The 17,815-nt window shown below is 40.0% G+C and overlaps 1 protein-coding gene across 1 annotated transcript; it reads right to left on the bottom strand.

Moving 5' to 3' along the window:
- Positions 1-1,703: 1,703 nt before the first annotated feature.
- LOC147429956 (subtilisin inhibitor-like) lies at positions 1,704-2,909 on the bottom strand. Its single transcript, XM_086496141.1, has 2 exons — positions 2,752-2,909; positions 1,704-2,101 (listed from the first exon to the last, which is right to left on the bottom strand). Exons 1-2 carry the CDS (start codon positions 2,810-2,812, stop codon positions 1,869-1,871), a joined length of 294 nt encoding a protein of 97 aa, XP_086352267.1. The 5' UTR covers positions 2,813-2,909; the 3' UTR covers positions 1,704-1,868.
- Between the last annotated feature and the right edge of the window lie 14,906 nt (positions 2,910-17,815).

Below are 17,815 nucleotides of genomic sequence, written 5' to 3'. Positions count from 1 at the left end.
CATTGATGGTCGAGCATGACCCATGAATGCAAGCAAACCCTATTAAACTAGATCTGGCCTTGAGAGAGAACTTCCTTTAAACTAGAACCTTTAGCACCACAAGTATATTAATTTTAATGGATTCCATCAACCAAAATTCATTATCAAACAAAAATATAGAATCATGTTGAAGCCTAGATCATGACTCATTTTCTCAATTCTGTTGACATAGCATCTAGACACATGCTAATATGAGTGTCAATTTTGTTGTGAATTTTGTATTGAGATAAATGGATGGTATAAAGGCTAAAGCTAAGTGAGTGCGCATGCACACCACGTGTGTGTATGTGTGTGCACGCGCACACGCATACAATATAGGCCACCTAAAACTTCAATAGGATCTCCTCAAGCTAGAGCTTGAAATATACAACTCTATAAAAACTTTTAAAATACACATGAAAAAATTAAAAGGTATATTACCTAGGGTAAAGGAGCCAGTTTAAAGACACTCAAGAAAAAAAGTGTAATTTTGAGTGGGATTTTGCAAATTTGGTCAGATTTGAATTTTGAAATTTGCATGAGATTCCTCATGCAAAGGCGGATTAGGTAATACGAAGATTGATATTTTTTTGATTTAATTTGGGCAGTCAATTTGAGAAAGTTTAGATTTTGAGGTCTTTTAGGGGTTAGAAACACCCAAGGGCCAGTAGTGGTACAGTTTTCAACAAATCATAAGTTGACACATAAGCAAGATTCCTAGCATATTCCAAATTTTTGTCTCTAAATTGGGGCGTGCATGACTTTTAAAAGGCACATGTGTTACAACTGGCTCCTTTACCCTATTTTTGAAGATTTTTTCGCTAACTTTCTTCGAGTTTTGTTGAATTTCTCACCGTCAAATGTAATTTATTAAGAGGTTAACTTATAACAAACCTAAATTAATTTCACGCACTGCCTAGAGCATAAATAGTCTCTTCAATAGCACTGGTTACCCTAAACCTAGGTTTATTTCAAGCATTGCCTCGACGATTAGAGACTCTTCAATCTCACTCGTTACCACCATATATTAACAAACTTCTAGTAGTGCTCAAAAGACACTTTTTCCATGGACTTTGGAAAATCTACATATGAGAGATTTTGAAGGTAAATTGACTAATTGTGAAGGATTTTACACAATTTCTCTAAATCTTGCGGCTTTTCTCACCTTCAAACTTAAAATTAAAGGTAAATCTCAATATTTAGAGATGGGACTACACTAAACCCAGGTTTAGTTCGAGCATTGGAGCCTTCTAGCTTGTGATTACCATGTACATGAAATTTGGAGACAACAAAACCCAGTATTATGATATCATACATGGGCAAAGTTTACATCACGGGTAGGTAAATAGGAGAGCATAATTGAGGACTACCTGTGCTCGTTCACTCCATAGCTCGAAATAGACTATTCTATGCAAACTTTGGAATTCTACACATGAAAAAATAATAGGTAAATCGGCTATATTCGAAGGTTTTAACACTAACTTTCTCTAGACTTTGGCAGGTTTTCTTACCTTCAAATGAAAAATTTAGAGGCAAACTTCAAAATTTGTTGGTTGGATTACACGAAATCTAGATGTAAATGTAATGAAAAATTTATCGGTCGGATTGCACTAAATCTAGATTTATTTCAAGCATTACTTCGCCTACCCTCATGGTCTACATGACAAAGACCATCAACACAAATATCAACAAGGCAAGTTTGCACATAAATACATAAAGAAGAACCCTCACCAGTAAAAGTCCATGAGGGTTCCCTCATAAGGGATCACTCCCCCACAGCAATACATACATATATTATAAGAACCCTCAACTTGCAAAACTCCATGAGGGACTGGGCTTCCTTGTCCTTCTCAACCAATGGCAGGGGCTCTGCTGACGTTGCCAGCCGCATCCACAAAAATGCGGACCCTATCTGTGCGGAAGTCCATGGTCATGAAGGAACCTTCCGGCACCAATTGCACTGTAAGATTGGGATTCTCAGCCAGAATCTTGCTTTTGGCTTCCTCTCCTGACAATCCAACTAGCTCTGGCCATATCTTCTGTGGGCCCGTATTCACTTGGAAAATGTTTGCCGGATTTGTGCCTAGTTGAAGTGAATTTCAGAATCTTCAAAAAGTTAGCACATTGCCTCTCTCTCTCTCTCTCTCTCACTCTCAGATTGGTTATCTCAGTCCCCTCTTGAATTAAAGGTCTTGAGTTCAAGACTTGGTGGATAGATCTCTGAGGTCTCATGGGATTGTTGTTCCTAAAAGATGTTAAAACCTCTCTCTCTCTCTCTCTCTCTCTCTCTGGGCTTGCAAAACAAGGCTTCCCTACACCTTTCTGCCTCCACAAATCCCGATACATGGCACTATCGAAACTGCGGTAACGTGCATGGACAAACACACTCCTTGTATGTTTATGCGCATGCACGCGCGCACACACACAATCTCTCGATGCATGCATATGCACATGCACCATGCATATTGTGCTTGCATTGCCACGTGGTCTGAGTGAGGGACGGAGATAGAGAGGGACACAGGCACATCATCTGCCTAATGTCGTTCCCAAGCATCATCTGCCATGAGATGCTGCACAAAACATGCAGAAGATCGGCCTACAGATGCATCTCTCTCTCTCTCTCTCTCTCTCTCTCTCTCTCTCTCTCTCTCTCACACACACACACACACACAGCGACACACACACACAGAGAATACGAGAGATTAATAAGGCCATTCTTGGGGAGAAAATTACTTGGATACTGTTGGGGAGGGTTGAGCTCCATAGCCTGCTTTCCGTCTCCTTCTGCTGCCATCTCTTGAAGCGTTGTAAGCAACGGACGGCTTTCATAAAAATGCACAGGACGGCTCCGCGTGCTCGCAAAGCACCACCTGGCAGCGATGTTGACGATATCGATGATTTGGGAGAGAGAGAGAGAGAGAGAGAGAATATAATGATTTTATCCAAAAGTGGTCCCAACTTTTAAAAGAAAATACACGAATGGGAAAATGGAATTCCCACTATATCACACGGGGTCCTTACCAAGGGGGGATCAGATCAGTGCTCTAAAAAAACGTTTTTCCAAAAACTTGGCAAACCTTCATATTGTGGTGTGTGGTCGTGTGGGTAGAGTCCGGCCACCTAGTGTGGCCGGACAAAGTTATGGTTGTAACCAACTCTGTAGCATAATATAAGGTGTCTCCTCCAGGCAAGGCACACTCATTTGGGTTCTACTCTTGTCCACATGTGAGCACACCAGTACATTGGTGGAGGAGACAGGCACTTTCTTGATTGGGTGGGTTAGTTTTTCTAAAGTTCTTGGGTTTGCTTCTACGAGCATGGCGACCTTCCTCCTTGACACAGGCGAGCTGCCACCTGATTGCAGCTCCCCATGGAACTCGCCAACCCCATAGCTGCCCCCTTCCTAATTGCGCACTGGCCTTGGCCTGGGCTTTCTATTTGTTTCTCAGCGCTGTGGCACCAGAAGGTCACGTCTGTGTTGGAAGCCGTGCACATCAGACAAAGTTGGGCGCTCCCAAGAAGGCGAAATCTGCTACGGTAAAGAGCAAATTGGAATATGCTGACCCCAGTTATCTTCAGATGAGCTCGGAGGCGATTCCTGCATGGAAGGAGAGGTCTAGGTCTAGTCAATACACCATGGCCAAATACATAGACGTTAAGTATAAGGGTGTCCTTCTTGCTAATTTCAAGAAACTGTTGTTAGCGCAGCTTAGAAATTGGGTAGAATCTTCGTTAAGCTTTGATTTTTCGCCATCAATGCTACAATCCTTCCAAGCAGCCAATCCTACCTATTACCTTCTCTCGTTTGCTCACGTTTTGCTTCGTGTCCCACAAGCTAACCTAGCCAGCCTCTTTCTGCAGACAAGTCCGGTTCTTGAATCTCAGTACAGTGCTCTTGCTCTTGCCACAGAAAAGCCAAAAGGTACAATTTTTTGCAGCGTAAGAAAAATCCACACTTGGCTAGGAAATCGATGCCGACAACAAGGGATTGTAGAAGAAGTTCACATTTCTGCAAGACTCTGCACTTGGCCTAATACACAGAAGACCCCAAAGAGCAAATGTTTTGAAAGTTGCATACAACGAGGTGGCTTTACTGCAACTCCCAAGACAGAGCGGATGGAAGTAGATGTTTCTTACATCACCCTACGATCAATGTACTATACGCAGCCCATTCTCTTGGGATATTTTGTTCTCTCAGTTTACGATTGGTTCTCAAATGTTCTTGGTTCCAGCATGATCAAAGACACGGGAGTTGCTCCATCTTGGTTGCAGAGGTGCCCATTCTTTATGCTCTCATAGTTATCATACAGAACCACACAGTTCATCCTTTTTTTATGTTTTTAGTGATAGTTTTTTCACCTGCAGCTCATTTCGCAATCTAGTATTTGTTATCATCACACACCAAGCCCCTTTTGGAGATGATGCATGTCGCACAAAAAAGTTGTATCTTTTATTGTTGCTCCTATAGAAATTCCTCGTCTTGTCCATTTCATTGGGATAGCGACCTAGTGTTTGCATAAGCGAGATGTACGAGTTCCATGCCTTGATGATGTTCGGCATGATGTCGAGTCTAGCCCCCAAGTTCAGTCCCTAGTCCCTTAGCCATTGTATGATCACTCCCCTCAGATGAAGCGTTGGAGTTGATGCAGTCCCTTCAATCATGTAGTGTCCCTTCTCAGTTCAATCTTGTAAAAAGATGTCCATCTTTTTCTCCCTAAGGGGGGAGGTGTGGTGTGTGCTCGTGTGGGTAGAGTCCGGCAACCTAGGGTGGTCGGACACATTATGGTTGTAACCAACTCTCTAGCATAATATAAGGAGGTGCTTGCTCCAGGCAAGGCACGCTCATTCGGGTTCTACTCTTGTCCACATGTGAGCACACCACAATATGAGAAGCAATAGAGGTAAATTGACTAAATATCAAGGTTTTCATGCCAAATTACACTAATTTTTTAAAAAATTGTGCGTTTTCTCACCTTCAAATATAAATTTGAGAGGTAAATCTCAAAATTTGTAGGTGGTATTACACTAAACCTAGGTTTTTTTGAGCACGGGGGGCTCTATCCTCGTCCATAAAGGCCACGGGCCAAAGTCAAGGAATCTACAACGGAGATTTAATCCACCGTTGATCCCATCTCCATGTTGACAAAAATTATAGGCTCCTGTTGACGCGACGTGACTCGAACCCCCGACCTCCCACTTAGCGCTCCCACTCCCTATCCAACCCACCTATCACGACTTGCTGAAAGGGTAGTGAGGATAGTTCTATATAAATCTGTCCCCCCTACTACATTGATCCAACGGCCCAAAGGCCCCCGCCACACCGATAAAGCACCATTGCCGTAGATCCCTTGACGGCCATCTCGTGTCATTTATAGAAGACGAGATCTATGGCTATCATCACTCACACACGGCAGAGACAATCTGGTTGTCAGATGAACTAGGGGTAAACTAGGAAGGGCAGTGAACTAAGATTATGTGGGAAGCCACACCTCCCATCGCATGATGCACGTGATAGTGTGATGGTAAGCCCCCCTCTCTGCAACATGGTATCATCGGTTCGAATCTCTCAAGGGGAGTGGATGGTGAACTAGGAATGAATTGCACTTTTTTTTCCCTCGACCATAGTTTATCTCTAGTTTGTCCCTAGTTCACTTGATGATTGGACTGTGTAGATAACAAGAGCCATAGATCCCTCTTGAAGGAGCCCATTTGAGATAGTGAAAAGGCTAGCCAATTTATGACATCAAGGCCCCTGTCATACTTGTCAAACTAGGGCTCCCACCCGCTCTCTTTTTAGATGGGGGCAGTTTCACAATGTCACACTAGGATGACAAGAGCCATAGATCCCTCCCGAAGAAGCCCGTTTGAGATAGTGACAAGGCTCACCGGTTTACAACCCTAAGGTCGATGTCATATTGGGACTCCCAACCACTCTCTTTTTGGATGGGGATTGGCTTCACAGTGTCACACTAGGATGTGTTCAAAATATCAGCCAACATTGCATTGAACAACAAGAGCCATAGATCTCTCCGGAAGGAGTCCATTTGAGATAGTGATAAGGCTCACCAGTTTATGACACTAAGGCCCCTATCATACTATGATTCCCACCCACTCTCTCTTCGGATGGGGACGGCTTCACGGTGTCACACTAGGATGTGTTTGTGAGTGCACGAATGCGGTGCATGTGTGGAGAAGGGGGGAGAGAGAGAGTACACAGGATGTGGGATGGAGCTCCCAAATCTCACTGTGTATGAGCACAATGTGAAAATAAGTGAGAGCTCCTTATTCTTTCTATGTATAAAGAATAAGGAGATAATTTTTTTTCTTTTTTGTTATATCTTCAAAAAGTAAATTCACATTAAGTAACAAAACCTCCACTAAAGTTATCCCTTTTTTGTTAAGTGCAATCATACTTTTTTGACTTTACATTTGAAAAGCTTTGTCAGTTTTTACATTCTGCAAAGGTTGTCACTTGTAGAATAGAAATTCTTTTGACTTTAGATTTGAAAAGATTTGTCAGTTCTTACATTCTGCAAAGGTTGTCACTTGTAGAATAGAAATTCTTTTGACTTTAGATTTGAAAAGATTTTTCAGTTCTTACATTCTGCAAAGGCTGTCATTTCTTACAATCTTACCCTTCACTTTTGCATTTTAGATTAGATGTTTTGTAAAGGTGTTTTTTGAAATGAACCAAGGAGTGACACGTGGACACCGTCTCCTTCCTTGAAAATTTTAAGTTGCTTCATATTTAGTATAGATAGAAATTGTAAAATCAATTATCTCTAATGTCATGGCTTGTACTTCCATCGATTGGAGCTTCTACTAAGATGATTTGTCATGAAACTATACAACCACTCACATGAGCTCAAGTGATTTGGGATGATTTTCGATATATATTTTACATACTTCAGTTATTCAACCTATTCCAACTTGATGGTGGTGTCAAATAGGTAGTAAATATTTCAAACAATAATCCAACCTGCTCCAACTTGGTGTTAAACAAGTAGTATGACAACTTGTGCGAGCATGAAAAACTGGGTTCCTTGCAACTACCAATGCGCTCTAACTTTTAGTGTAGATAGTATTGGCAGTGTCATGTCCAACACCCAAATCAGCCATAAGGCGTCTAAGCCATACATAGTCAACCGTAGCTATGAAGATTGCTCTACACTCAGCCTCACAATTAGAAGTGGCCACTGTAGGTTTCTTCTTGATCAACCATGATATACATGAACTACCAACCATGAAACAAAAACCACTTGTGGACACTCGCGTGTCGAACAACCAACCTAATTTGGGTCCAAAAAAGCATGTAAGTCTGGCGGCAATGATCCCACCTTGGGATAAGAAAAAGACAAGATGTAAAGTGCCACTCAAGTAGTGAAAAATCCTCTTGACAGCCTGTTAAGGCTTAGACCCTGGGCTATGCATAAATCTACTTACCTGTGAGATTGCAAACTGAATATCCGGCCTCGTGTTGCATACATAAATGAGGCATCTAAAAACATTTTGGTAAAGAATGACATTTGCAGAATCACCAGCATCATGAAGACTCAATTTCAAACCTGTTTCCATGGGAGTGACAATAGGCTGGCTGGCCCCTCACTTAGTCTGTGGATATTTTTTCTCTTTGCATGTGTATTTTAAGGAGAGGTGTGAGGGCTTTTTGATACTAAGTAGTTATGGAGGTTGTTGAGCTACCATCGTAGGTCGGTACTCACCATGATAATAGTACCTTGATGACATACATTAATGGTTTTTCCTTCATGAAAGTTAGGTTATAGTTTTCTGCTAAATCGCGCAGTCACCGACTGGCTATACCTGAGTTTTTTTTATATTTTTTTGCAATTGCATAACTATGCTGGAATTAATTGATTGAAGATGGATGGTGATTTTTTTTTAATGGCTTGCAGTACATATTTTTTTGATGATGATAATTGGAACTAATCTTGCTGATTAATGTTGGGTTTTTTTGGCTACTTTAGAATAATTAGTTTCTTGTGACGAAAGAATTTTTTGATAGCTTGAACAACACCTGTACTTCATTTTGGATGAGGATGTTTTGGTTACCCATGCACAACCAATATTGTGGTTCTTGATGTGGTGAGAAAAATGGGGGATCTTATACTTGATACTGTCGTTTGTCTGCCCTAGAGTCAGGGTTGTTTTACTATGTATCAGATGCACAAAAATATATGCATACTATTTCACACTGTAAAGGGGTTTTGTCTTCCCTTATGCCATTTTTGGGATTGATACACTTGCAAGGGATCTCGCGTGCTAGCTTATATAGAATGCCGCTACAGTGTCGAATACATCTATGGGGTTTTTTCTCTTTAAGATAGGCAAGCTATCAATAGTTTCCTTGAGACACTTGCAAGGGATCTCGCGTGTTAGCTTATATAGCATGACACTGACAGTGCCGGTAACATCTATGGGGTTTTTCTCTTTTAGATAGACAAGCTATCAATAGTTTCCTTTTACTAATCTTCCTAGCTTGGGCTCATTTAGTGTTTTTTCTCATTAACTTACTAGCTCTGGTAGGTTGATATTCGTAAGCTCAAATGCGTATGAGAATGTTGATTTGGCTTGTCAACATAAGCCGAGTTTTTATTCAAAAAACGGGAGGTATCTGTAGTTGGTATTGTGGACACTTTATGGCTTCATGGTACTTAGTAAAGCTAGTCAGGTGCTTGAAAAATTTGGCAAAGTTGTTATGGTATTGGTACATATATCAAGCTGTTAATCAGACTACTTTATGCTTTATGGTACTTAGGAATTTGGGCCTGACAATATGGAAAAACAATATTAGAAAAACTAACCTACGGGTTTAATTAGGACACTTGGATCAAAAGGGGTAATGGCCTTTTGATCAAAATGATATATATGTTAAATATCTATTTCAAGGTCTTATAAAACGTTGGGCTATATAAAAACCATGCATACAACTACTGCAAATAAATGAGATAATAAACTTTTTTTCACATTAAAAACTAAAGAACTGAAAGACATGAACATTTTGGACAGGTTTTAAGTTTAAAAAAGTTATAAGTTGGACATGGATAATAACTGATATAGTCCATTGACACCTATAATACACATCCAAGGTAGCTAACGAATCTGTTTTCTTGTTTGGATGAATGCAGGTGAGGACTCTATCCTTTCTTCGATTTTTTTTTGGCTTAAAGCTATTGTCTATTAGATAGTACATTTGTTCTTACCACTTGGGAAGTAATCCTTTATTGGATCACTATCATTGTATACTAGAATGAGGCTTCATTCTCATATGCCATGTAAAAAGATAATTCTAAGACTGAGTTTTTTTGTAATAAGTTTTTTCCTTTTCTCTGAAGCCAACTGTCTTTTGAATGTAAAAGTTCATTTATGTCTTATTATATAAGTTAAAACAGCTACATACATGTCCTATACATAAGTTTTTTTCCGTTTTTTTAAAGAACGGGATGCTAGCTTTAGAGACTATCTTGAATCTTGGTTCTATGCTTGGACCCACTGCCTTGAAATCCTTGATTGGTTGGCTGGTGTTAGGTGGTCCTACATAGGCTAAGATTTTGGTTTCTTGCTCATGGCTTTCATGGTCTTTGACCTTGCCGGTTTAAGAATTGCAAGCCCAAACTACTAGACTAATCTTATATATACTTTCTTTTAGGATCACAAACATTTTAGATAGCTCGCATGAGGGTAAACCACGACTCGAAAAAACATAGAAGGATTTTAGAAAAAAATAGATTTTACCTAAAAGACCAGACTCCTAAAAATGCCCTAGCTATTAGAACTAGACCTTTTTTGGCTAGATCGGCCAAACATTGTATTACTTACTACCAAAAATAATCCGTGACTTACTAGATAATTTTGTCTATTGCAGACCCTTTCTCTCTCGCAAGGCTTGGAACTATCTTCTAAACCCCTTTCTATGGCTACCTCTCTTGTTCTCAGATGTATTGGCAGTCTGGATGCTTCTCAATTAATATATGATTCGGCTCTATCTTCTGACAAAAAGTTGTCTATCTTACACATGTTGTCCTTTATGACTGGGTCAAATTCTGGCTACCTTGGACAAGGACTCCAAAGATGGGGTGAATATGATTTCCCAGTACATAGCGCAATTGCCTATTCTTTCTATACAGTATCAAAATAAAGTATCAGCAAGAGCTTGCCTTACTAGTTTCTTGTGACAAAAGGCTTTTTTAATAGCTTGAACAACGCTTGTACTTCATTTTGGATGAGGATGTTGCAGAAACCCATGCACAACCAATATAGTGGTGCTTGATGTGGCAATATTCGGACCGAGTAAAATGGGGGATCTTATACTTGATACTGTCGTTTGTCTGGCCTAGAGTCGGGGATGTTTTACTATGTATTAGACACATGGAAATATCTGCATACTATTTTGCAGTGTAAAGGGGTTTTGTCTTCTCTTATGCCATTTTTGGGATTGATACACTTGCAAGGGATCTCGTGTGTTAGCTTATATAGCATAACGCTGACAGTTTCGGTAACATCCATGGGGTTTTTTCTCTTTTAGATAGACAAGCTATCAATAGTTTTTTTAAACTAATCTTTCTTGCTTGGGCTCATTAGTGTTTTTTCTCATTAACTTACAAACTCTGGTAGGTTAATATTAGTAATCCCCAATGGGTATGAGAATGTTGACTTGGCTTGCCAACATTAGCTGAGTTTTTTTTTCAAAAATGGGAGGTATCTGTAGTTGGTATTGTGGACACTTTATGGCTTCATGGTACTTAGTAAAGCTAGTCAAATCGGTGCTTGAAAAAATTGGCAAAGTTATTCTAGTATTGGTACATATATCAAGCTGTTAATCAGGTTTAATTTATGCTTTATGGTACTTAGGAATTTGGGCCTGACAATATGGCAAAACAATATTTGAAAAGCTAACCGATGGGTTAAAGTAGGACACTTGGATCAATACAACTACTGCATATAAATGAGATAATAAACTTTTTTTCACATTAAAATTTTAAGAACTGAAAGACATGAACATTTTGGACAGTGGTTTTGAGTTAAAAAGAGTTGTAAGTTGGACATGGATAATAACTGATATAGTCCATTGACACCTGTAATACACAACGAAGGCTAACGAATCTGTTGTCTTGTTTGGATGAATGCAGGTGAGGACTCTATTTTTTCTTGGATTTTTTTTTTGGCTTAAAGCTATTGTCTATCAGATAGTGCACCTGCTCTTACCAATTGGGAAGTAATTCTTTATTGGATCACTATCATTTGTATACTAGAATGAGGCTTCATTCTCATATGCCATGTACAAAGATAATTCTAAGACTGAGTTGTTTTTTTACTAATTTTTGCATTTTCTCTGAAGACAGCTGTCTTTTAAATGTAAAAGTTGATTTATGTCTTATTATATAAGTTAAAACAACTGCACTCTCTCTCTCTCTCTCTCTCTCTCTCTCTCTCTCTCTCTCTCTCTCTCTCTCTCTTTCTCTCTCTCTCATAGAGTTTGAGCAGAAATTAAAAAATTGAGCCCTTTTTTAATTCTCTACGAATGTGTTCACACACACGGTTTTTGATTGACAACGTAGAGAAAACAGAGAGGTAGTATGTGCTCTCGGTGCATGTGCATGCACACACACATGCATCGTGTGTGAGATTCGACGAATAATCCTTGACAGCTGCCGGCATCGACCCAATATCCTCCGGTGGCTTCTGCATAGCACGAGGGAGAGAGAGCGTATCCTCTCCCCTTTATGTGCATACAACATTGACTATGGTTTTTTACTTTCACCATTCTTCTCGGCATCGATAAGTCAACATCGGCTTTGAGCACTGGTGGCTATGGCATTGGGCATGCTTCCGACAATGACAGAAGTCAGCATCGAGAGTTCTTCTTAGCAAGAGCAATTTTGCTCTCTTCTACTTTAGCCTCGGCATCGGCTCCCTCCCACGCCCATTCTAGAGGGGTTTTTCTTTGATGGCTTCCCCTTGGCATCTTGACCTCAATTTTAGGAGAGAGAGAGAGAGAGAGAGAGAGAGAGAGAGAGAGAGAGAGAGAGAGAGAGAGAGAGAGAGAGAGAGAGAGAGAGAGAGAGAGAGAGAGAGATCAGTTGTCATGTAGCCTGCATCCGAAGTGACTCGGTTTTGATGTAGTCTCCTTGGTGACCACCTTGATGACAATTTTGGCTCCGAAGGTTCTCCATCTCCTGCTTAAGTGACATACATTGACAGATAGCAGCTCTGATAGACTATTTCAGAGTGGATTCCCACGAGCAAGATCGGCTCTTGGATGATGATTAGAAGCACAAATGGATGATTGTGCTATGTGTCTGATTTTCTATTGACGAGTTTTAAAACCAACGAGGTAGTGTGTGCTACATTTTACTATTTTGCTTAGAGGTTGCACATCCTTTTCTAGTGCAGACTATGCAGCCTAGGTGTTGTGCTCATGTATGACTATGTGGTCATTTGCAAGAGTGTTTTTAGCATGGTTTTGTGATATTTTATGCTATGTATGCATATGCAAATACAATTTGAGCTAGGTACAGCTTACAAGTGGAAAAATTAGAGTTTTACAAGCTTTTTGTATAGAAACAATCATCCATACAAACTCTTGGTTAAACGTGAGCTACATTGCCTATTTTTGGTAATTTTTGTCTACCATATGTGGTCTTTCTACTGAGACATTGAGTGTTTGTTCATGCTTTATGCGGTTTTGATGACATTTTGAAATATTACTAAAATTTTAGGAGGAAACTCTACTAAAAAGACCATATTAGGTATTTTGGTAAAAATCTCACATTATGGGAATCTCCAAATCGACCGAATTCATGTAATTTGGGAATTTTCCACTTAAAGTGGGAAAAATTGAGGTGTGTGGCTAGTAAATAAAGTGAAAATCTCATAGGATTGTGGTGTTGATAAACACCAAAAGTCAAGAGGATGTACAACACATGGATTTGAATAATAACTATAAATTACATAAAACAAAGGAAGATACAAAAAAGATTTTGTTTACAAATTGACTAGTATAGTCACAATAGAAGCTCCACATAATTCTACTCCACATTTGATACCATATCTGAACTTTGATCCAAGTGTGGCTGATGTGCACGAGTGAGGCCTTCTTTGGCTTTTAGAGCATGTCTTTCTGGAATCTTTATTCTAGAAAATGGTCCTTCTTTGTTGGGTCTCCAGGACCAAACAATTGCATCTATAGTTTCCCAAACTTGTGGGTCCTTATATAGTTGACAGCCCAATAACCCTTCCAACAATTACTGTAAGCTTGAGTATCTGTCATCCCACTTTTTCTCGCGCAAGGTGCCCACTATTGAATCAAGAGTTTTCTGTAGTTTGGTGATGTAGGCTCATTATCAATGTCAGATAAAGCCATTGTAAGCCACACTGGATAGATTTCTGTGTCACTCGGAACAAGCATAAGAAAGTCACCTTGGTGCACATCAGACATAGGGTCAAACTCTTCCCTTGGCCTATCTCGTTGAGGCCCACAAAAATGATCGTTCAACTCTTCAAGGCCTAGGAATCTTTCTGCTCCTTGTTGCAAATTCATTGTAGTGCTTTGTAGGTGAGAATATTCTTGAGTTTTTGGCCAAAACATTTCATACAAGACTCCCTCTGATATGATTGCTTTTCCAATCTCTTCAATTACCTTACTCCAATAATCTATCACGGGTCTATAATATCGCGGAATACTTGAACCATTCCCTAAATTTTTCCAAAATTTTATATAGTTCTTTAGCCCCAAAATGACTTCTTCGTGGACCTTGACATACTCCGCCATTTGTACTAGAGGTGGATCTCCATGTGGTAACATTGGCTTGCCTTCTGCGTCTATTTTCCAAAGGCGAATACTTCCACTCCAACTTGATACACCTACATGTGCCTTATATTGCATCATTGGTGTCTCGTCCTGCATAAAGAACCTGAACTGAAGCGGTTTGGAATGTCCAACAAGTATGTCTTGTCCATCACAAAGATAGCCATCACAATATTTCTTGAAATCGGGGATCTTTGTGAGAAAAAATGGAGCTGGAGATGAAGATGAGCTGTTTCGTAATGTATCCATCAAATGTGGCAAAGTATAGGTTTGTGTAACTCTCAACTTCTCTGAAAACCTACTAAACATGGCGTCTATGTCCTCATGTGTATGCCCAACCATTAAAAATCCCAGCTGGATGGTTTTGAAAACACCCCTTGCAACAAGCATTGACAAATAGGCAAATAAGTATCGATTTTTGTTTTCCCCTGCACAATTATCCAATTGTAGCAACAAGTTCTCTGACAATCTGCGAAATGTTGACCCCAATTCCTCTTCTGCAATTTCTGACGACTGCACAATGGGCTCTTTTCCATCACTCAAGTTATGGTAGTCCAAAGCATCCCTTGAGTTCAAAGCATGTAGTAGTGAAATATTGCTCCTTGGAAGTCCATTTGTTACTAGATCACCAAGAGGATGCTTATCTATTCTCTCGAGGTTATGTAAACAATTAGCAATTGAGCCAATTGTAAGATTTGGATCATCTGGCCACAAACCATTCAAGACAAAGTGTCCGTAATGACCTTCTCCATGTCCATGAGTGATCATGCCAATCAATGCCACCTGCAGATTATATCCTGAATCCACACCCTTGGGAACAATGCGTAATCTAGGAATGGCAGTCTTCTTTTGAACCATCTTATCATGGATTATGCATACATATTTTTGTGGTTGAGTTTCTGAATACGTGCGCCATGCATAATATAGGCTTCTGCAACTCTTTTGTTGTGCCATGTGAACTTCTCTCTCCCTCAAGAGAAGAGCTCTCTCTTCAAGAGAAGGTTTAGCTTCTAACCTTGCCTTGATTGAGCTACAAATATTGCACTTAGAGAACTCACTCGTCTTTGTTAAAGTGACATGTGGGTACTCTTTGTTCCAAATTCTACCAAAAGAAGATTGGGATAGCTTCTTCTCATAGCCCATTTGGTCAAGTGTCGTGTTGATTTCACATAAAATATCCACTTGTTTGTATGTTGATGGAATCACCAATTGAGTCTCTCTTGAGCCATCTAGCAGTGTTCTACTTCTATGTGGCATCTTCTCAGAGTTGTTTTCCACAAACTCATTTAGTAGTGCTCTTGCTAAACTAGTATGTTGAAGTCCCCTTCTCAATGTACATGTGTTCCCATGTACATATTGGCGCACACCATTTTCAAAGTTCTCCTTGTATCGATAAAATGATGTCTTTGGTATTCCATGTAGCTCATACCATGCTCTACAACAAACAATAGAGCCATTTAGCCTGAATTGGTATCGTGACTTCTCATCTTTCTGATAACATATAGAAAGAACATCATAAACATAATTAGTGCGTGATTTTTGAGACTCTCCCCAAAATTGTTGTCGTAACCTTGTCACCATATCACGATCTGCAAATTGGCAGCATTTTTGTGCACAACAATCAATGCATGATACCCTTTGAATTGATTTGTTTGAAAGGTAAAAAGTCGAAGCTGGTGCTGATTTTGATTTTTGAGTCCTGTTCATGAAAGTGTATCGTCTCTTCCTTGACAACTGGACAACATTACTCCCATCAAGTTTTTTTCCAACATTGCCATCGTTGGATACATCCTCATATGTAGCATGCATGCCATCAACAGGAACAAAGCGTTGTAATGGGATCCCATTCAACATTGTTGTCTGCTTGATGGGCCACTTTAGCAAAGTGATGCTACCCACTTCAACCACATCATCAATGCTTGCATTTTCTCTTTCAATACCCACACCCACACAATCAGGACCAAGTTCCTGAAAGTTGACATAATCATGTGAAAATACATATAAGATGGTCCCTTCATTCATGGTTTGCATCATTGTGTCATCTTTTAAAAGGACCCTCTGATTTCTCCAAGACTCTCGAATCATTGCTTCAAATTCTGGGCTTGTCATAGGTATTGCATCTGTAACTAGAGGATCGGAATGATCATGTTCTTCATCACCATTGTAGCTTTCGTGTGGATCAATTAAGTTCCCATTTAATACAAAAGATTGCAAAAGAAGCTTTGACCATCGAACAGCACTCCATAATGAGCCTTGGAGAGATGAAGTATCCATTGTAGGAAAAGGTAGGACCACATCCTTCAGGCATTCCTCCACTAGTATGGAGACATTTCCCAGCCCTATCTTTGTACCACCACAAGTGGAATCTGGATCTGTTCTACACACACAACCAATACCAACGATTTCATTGTCAAGTATCATATGTACTTTCTCCCCAGATTCGAAGTCCATCCTGTAAGTAAAAAGATTACATTGTTAAATCCATAGTTATAGAAAAATACTCTTCAAACAAAAAATCATGCTACAACATGAAAAAGGTTTGCATAGGTTGGACAAGTGGTGAACCTTGAGACCAAATCCTCCTTGCTATATTAATGGAAGCAAGGTTGGACAAGTGGTGGACCTTGAAATCAAATCCTCTTTGCTATATGAGAGCATAGGTTGGACAAGTGGTGGACCTAGTTGTAATACACACTGCCACCTATCAACTACTATAGGACTATGCTTTCCAATGTCCAAGTATCCCTTGAGTCTTTCAAGGTTGAACACGTGGTGGACCTTGAAACAAAAATCCCCTTTCTATATCAGAGCATAGCTTGGACAAGTGGTGGACCTAGTTATAATGCCCAATATCCAAGGTGAAATACCTTAGGACTTTGCTACCTTGCTTGCCAATGTTTACGTAGCCCCTCATTTCTTTAATGGAAGTAAGGTTGGACAAGTGGTGGACCTTGAAACCAAAGCCTCTTTGCTATATTAGAGCATAGGTTGGACCTAGTTTTAATACCCACTACCACCTATCAACTACTATAGGACTATGCTTTCCAATGTCCAAGTATCCCTTGAGTCTTTCAAGGTTGAACACGTGGTGGACCTTGAAACGAAAATCCCCTTTCTATATTAGAAAGGTTGAACACATGGTGGACCTTGAAACGAAAATCCCCTTTCTTTATCAGAGCATAGCTTGGACAAGTGGTGGACCTAGTTATAATGCCCAATATCCAAGGTGAAACACCTTAGGACCTTGCTACCTTGCTTGCCAATGTTTACGTAGCCCCTCATTTCTTTAATGGAAGCAAGGTTGGACAAGTGGTGGACCTTGAAAGCAAAGCCTCTTTGCTATATGAGAGCATAGGTTGGACCTAGTTGTAATACCCACTGCCACCTATCAACTACTATAGGACTATGCTTTCCAATGTCCAAGTATCCCTTGAGTCTTGCAAGGTTGAACACGTGGTGGACCTTGAAACCAAAATCCCCTTTCTATATCAGAGCATAGCTTGGACAAGTGGTGGACTTAGTTATAATGCCCCTCCTTTCTTTAATGGAAGAAAGGTTGGAAAAGTGGTGAATCTTGAAACCCAAACCCTTTGTCTATATATAGAGGATATCTTGGACAAGTGGTGGGCTTAGTTGTAGTATCCAATGTCCAAGGTCCAAGGTGAACTATGTAAAGAAATTACTTCCAAAAACAAAGTCGTACAAAAGGTTCTCCTTGAAACCAAAACCTCCTTAGTGTATTAGAACATAGCTTGGAGAAGTGGTGGACTTAGTTGTAATGGTGAATGTCCAAAGCAAACTATTATAGGACCTTGCTTCCCAAATCAAGTTTGGACAAGTGGTGGATCTTGAAACCAAAACCCCCTTACTCTATTAGAGCATAGCTTAGATAAGTGGTGGACCTAGCTGCCATGGAAAATGTTCAATCTGAACTGCTGCAGGACCTTGCTATTAAATGTCTAAGTAGAGCTA

Source organism: Adiantum capillus-veneris, chromosome 22, assembly GCF_014529385.1.
Source record: "Adiantum capillus-veneris isolate H3 chromosome 22, ASM1452938v2, whole genome shotgun sequence".
NCBI lineage: Eukaryota > Viridiplantae > Streptophyta > Polypodiopsida > Polypodiales > Pteridaceae > Adiantum > Adiantum capillus-veneris.
This window is presented reverse-complemented; position numbering and strand designations above follow the sequence as displayed.

Bases quoted from the DNA above. Each gene is read 5' to 3' on its own strand.
- LOC147429956 (XM_086496141.1), bottom strand. From the start codon at position 2,812: ATGGCAGCAGAAGGAGACGGAAAGCAGGCTATGGAGCTCAACCCTCCC. The intron at 2,102-2,751 runs GTAATTTTCTCC...CACTTCAACTAG, and splicing joins CCCTCCCCAACAGTATCCAA to GCACAAATCCGGCAAACATT.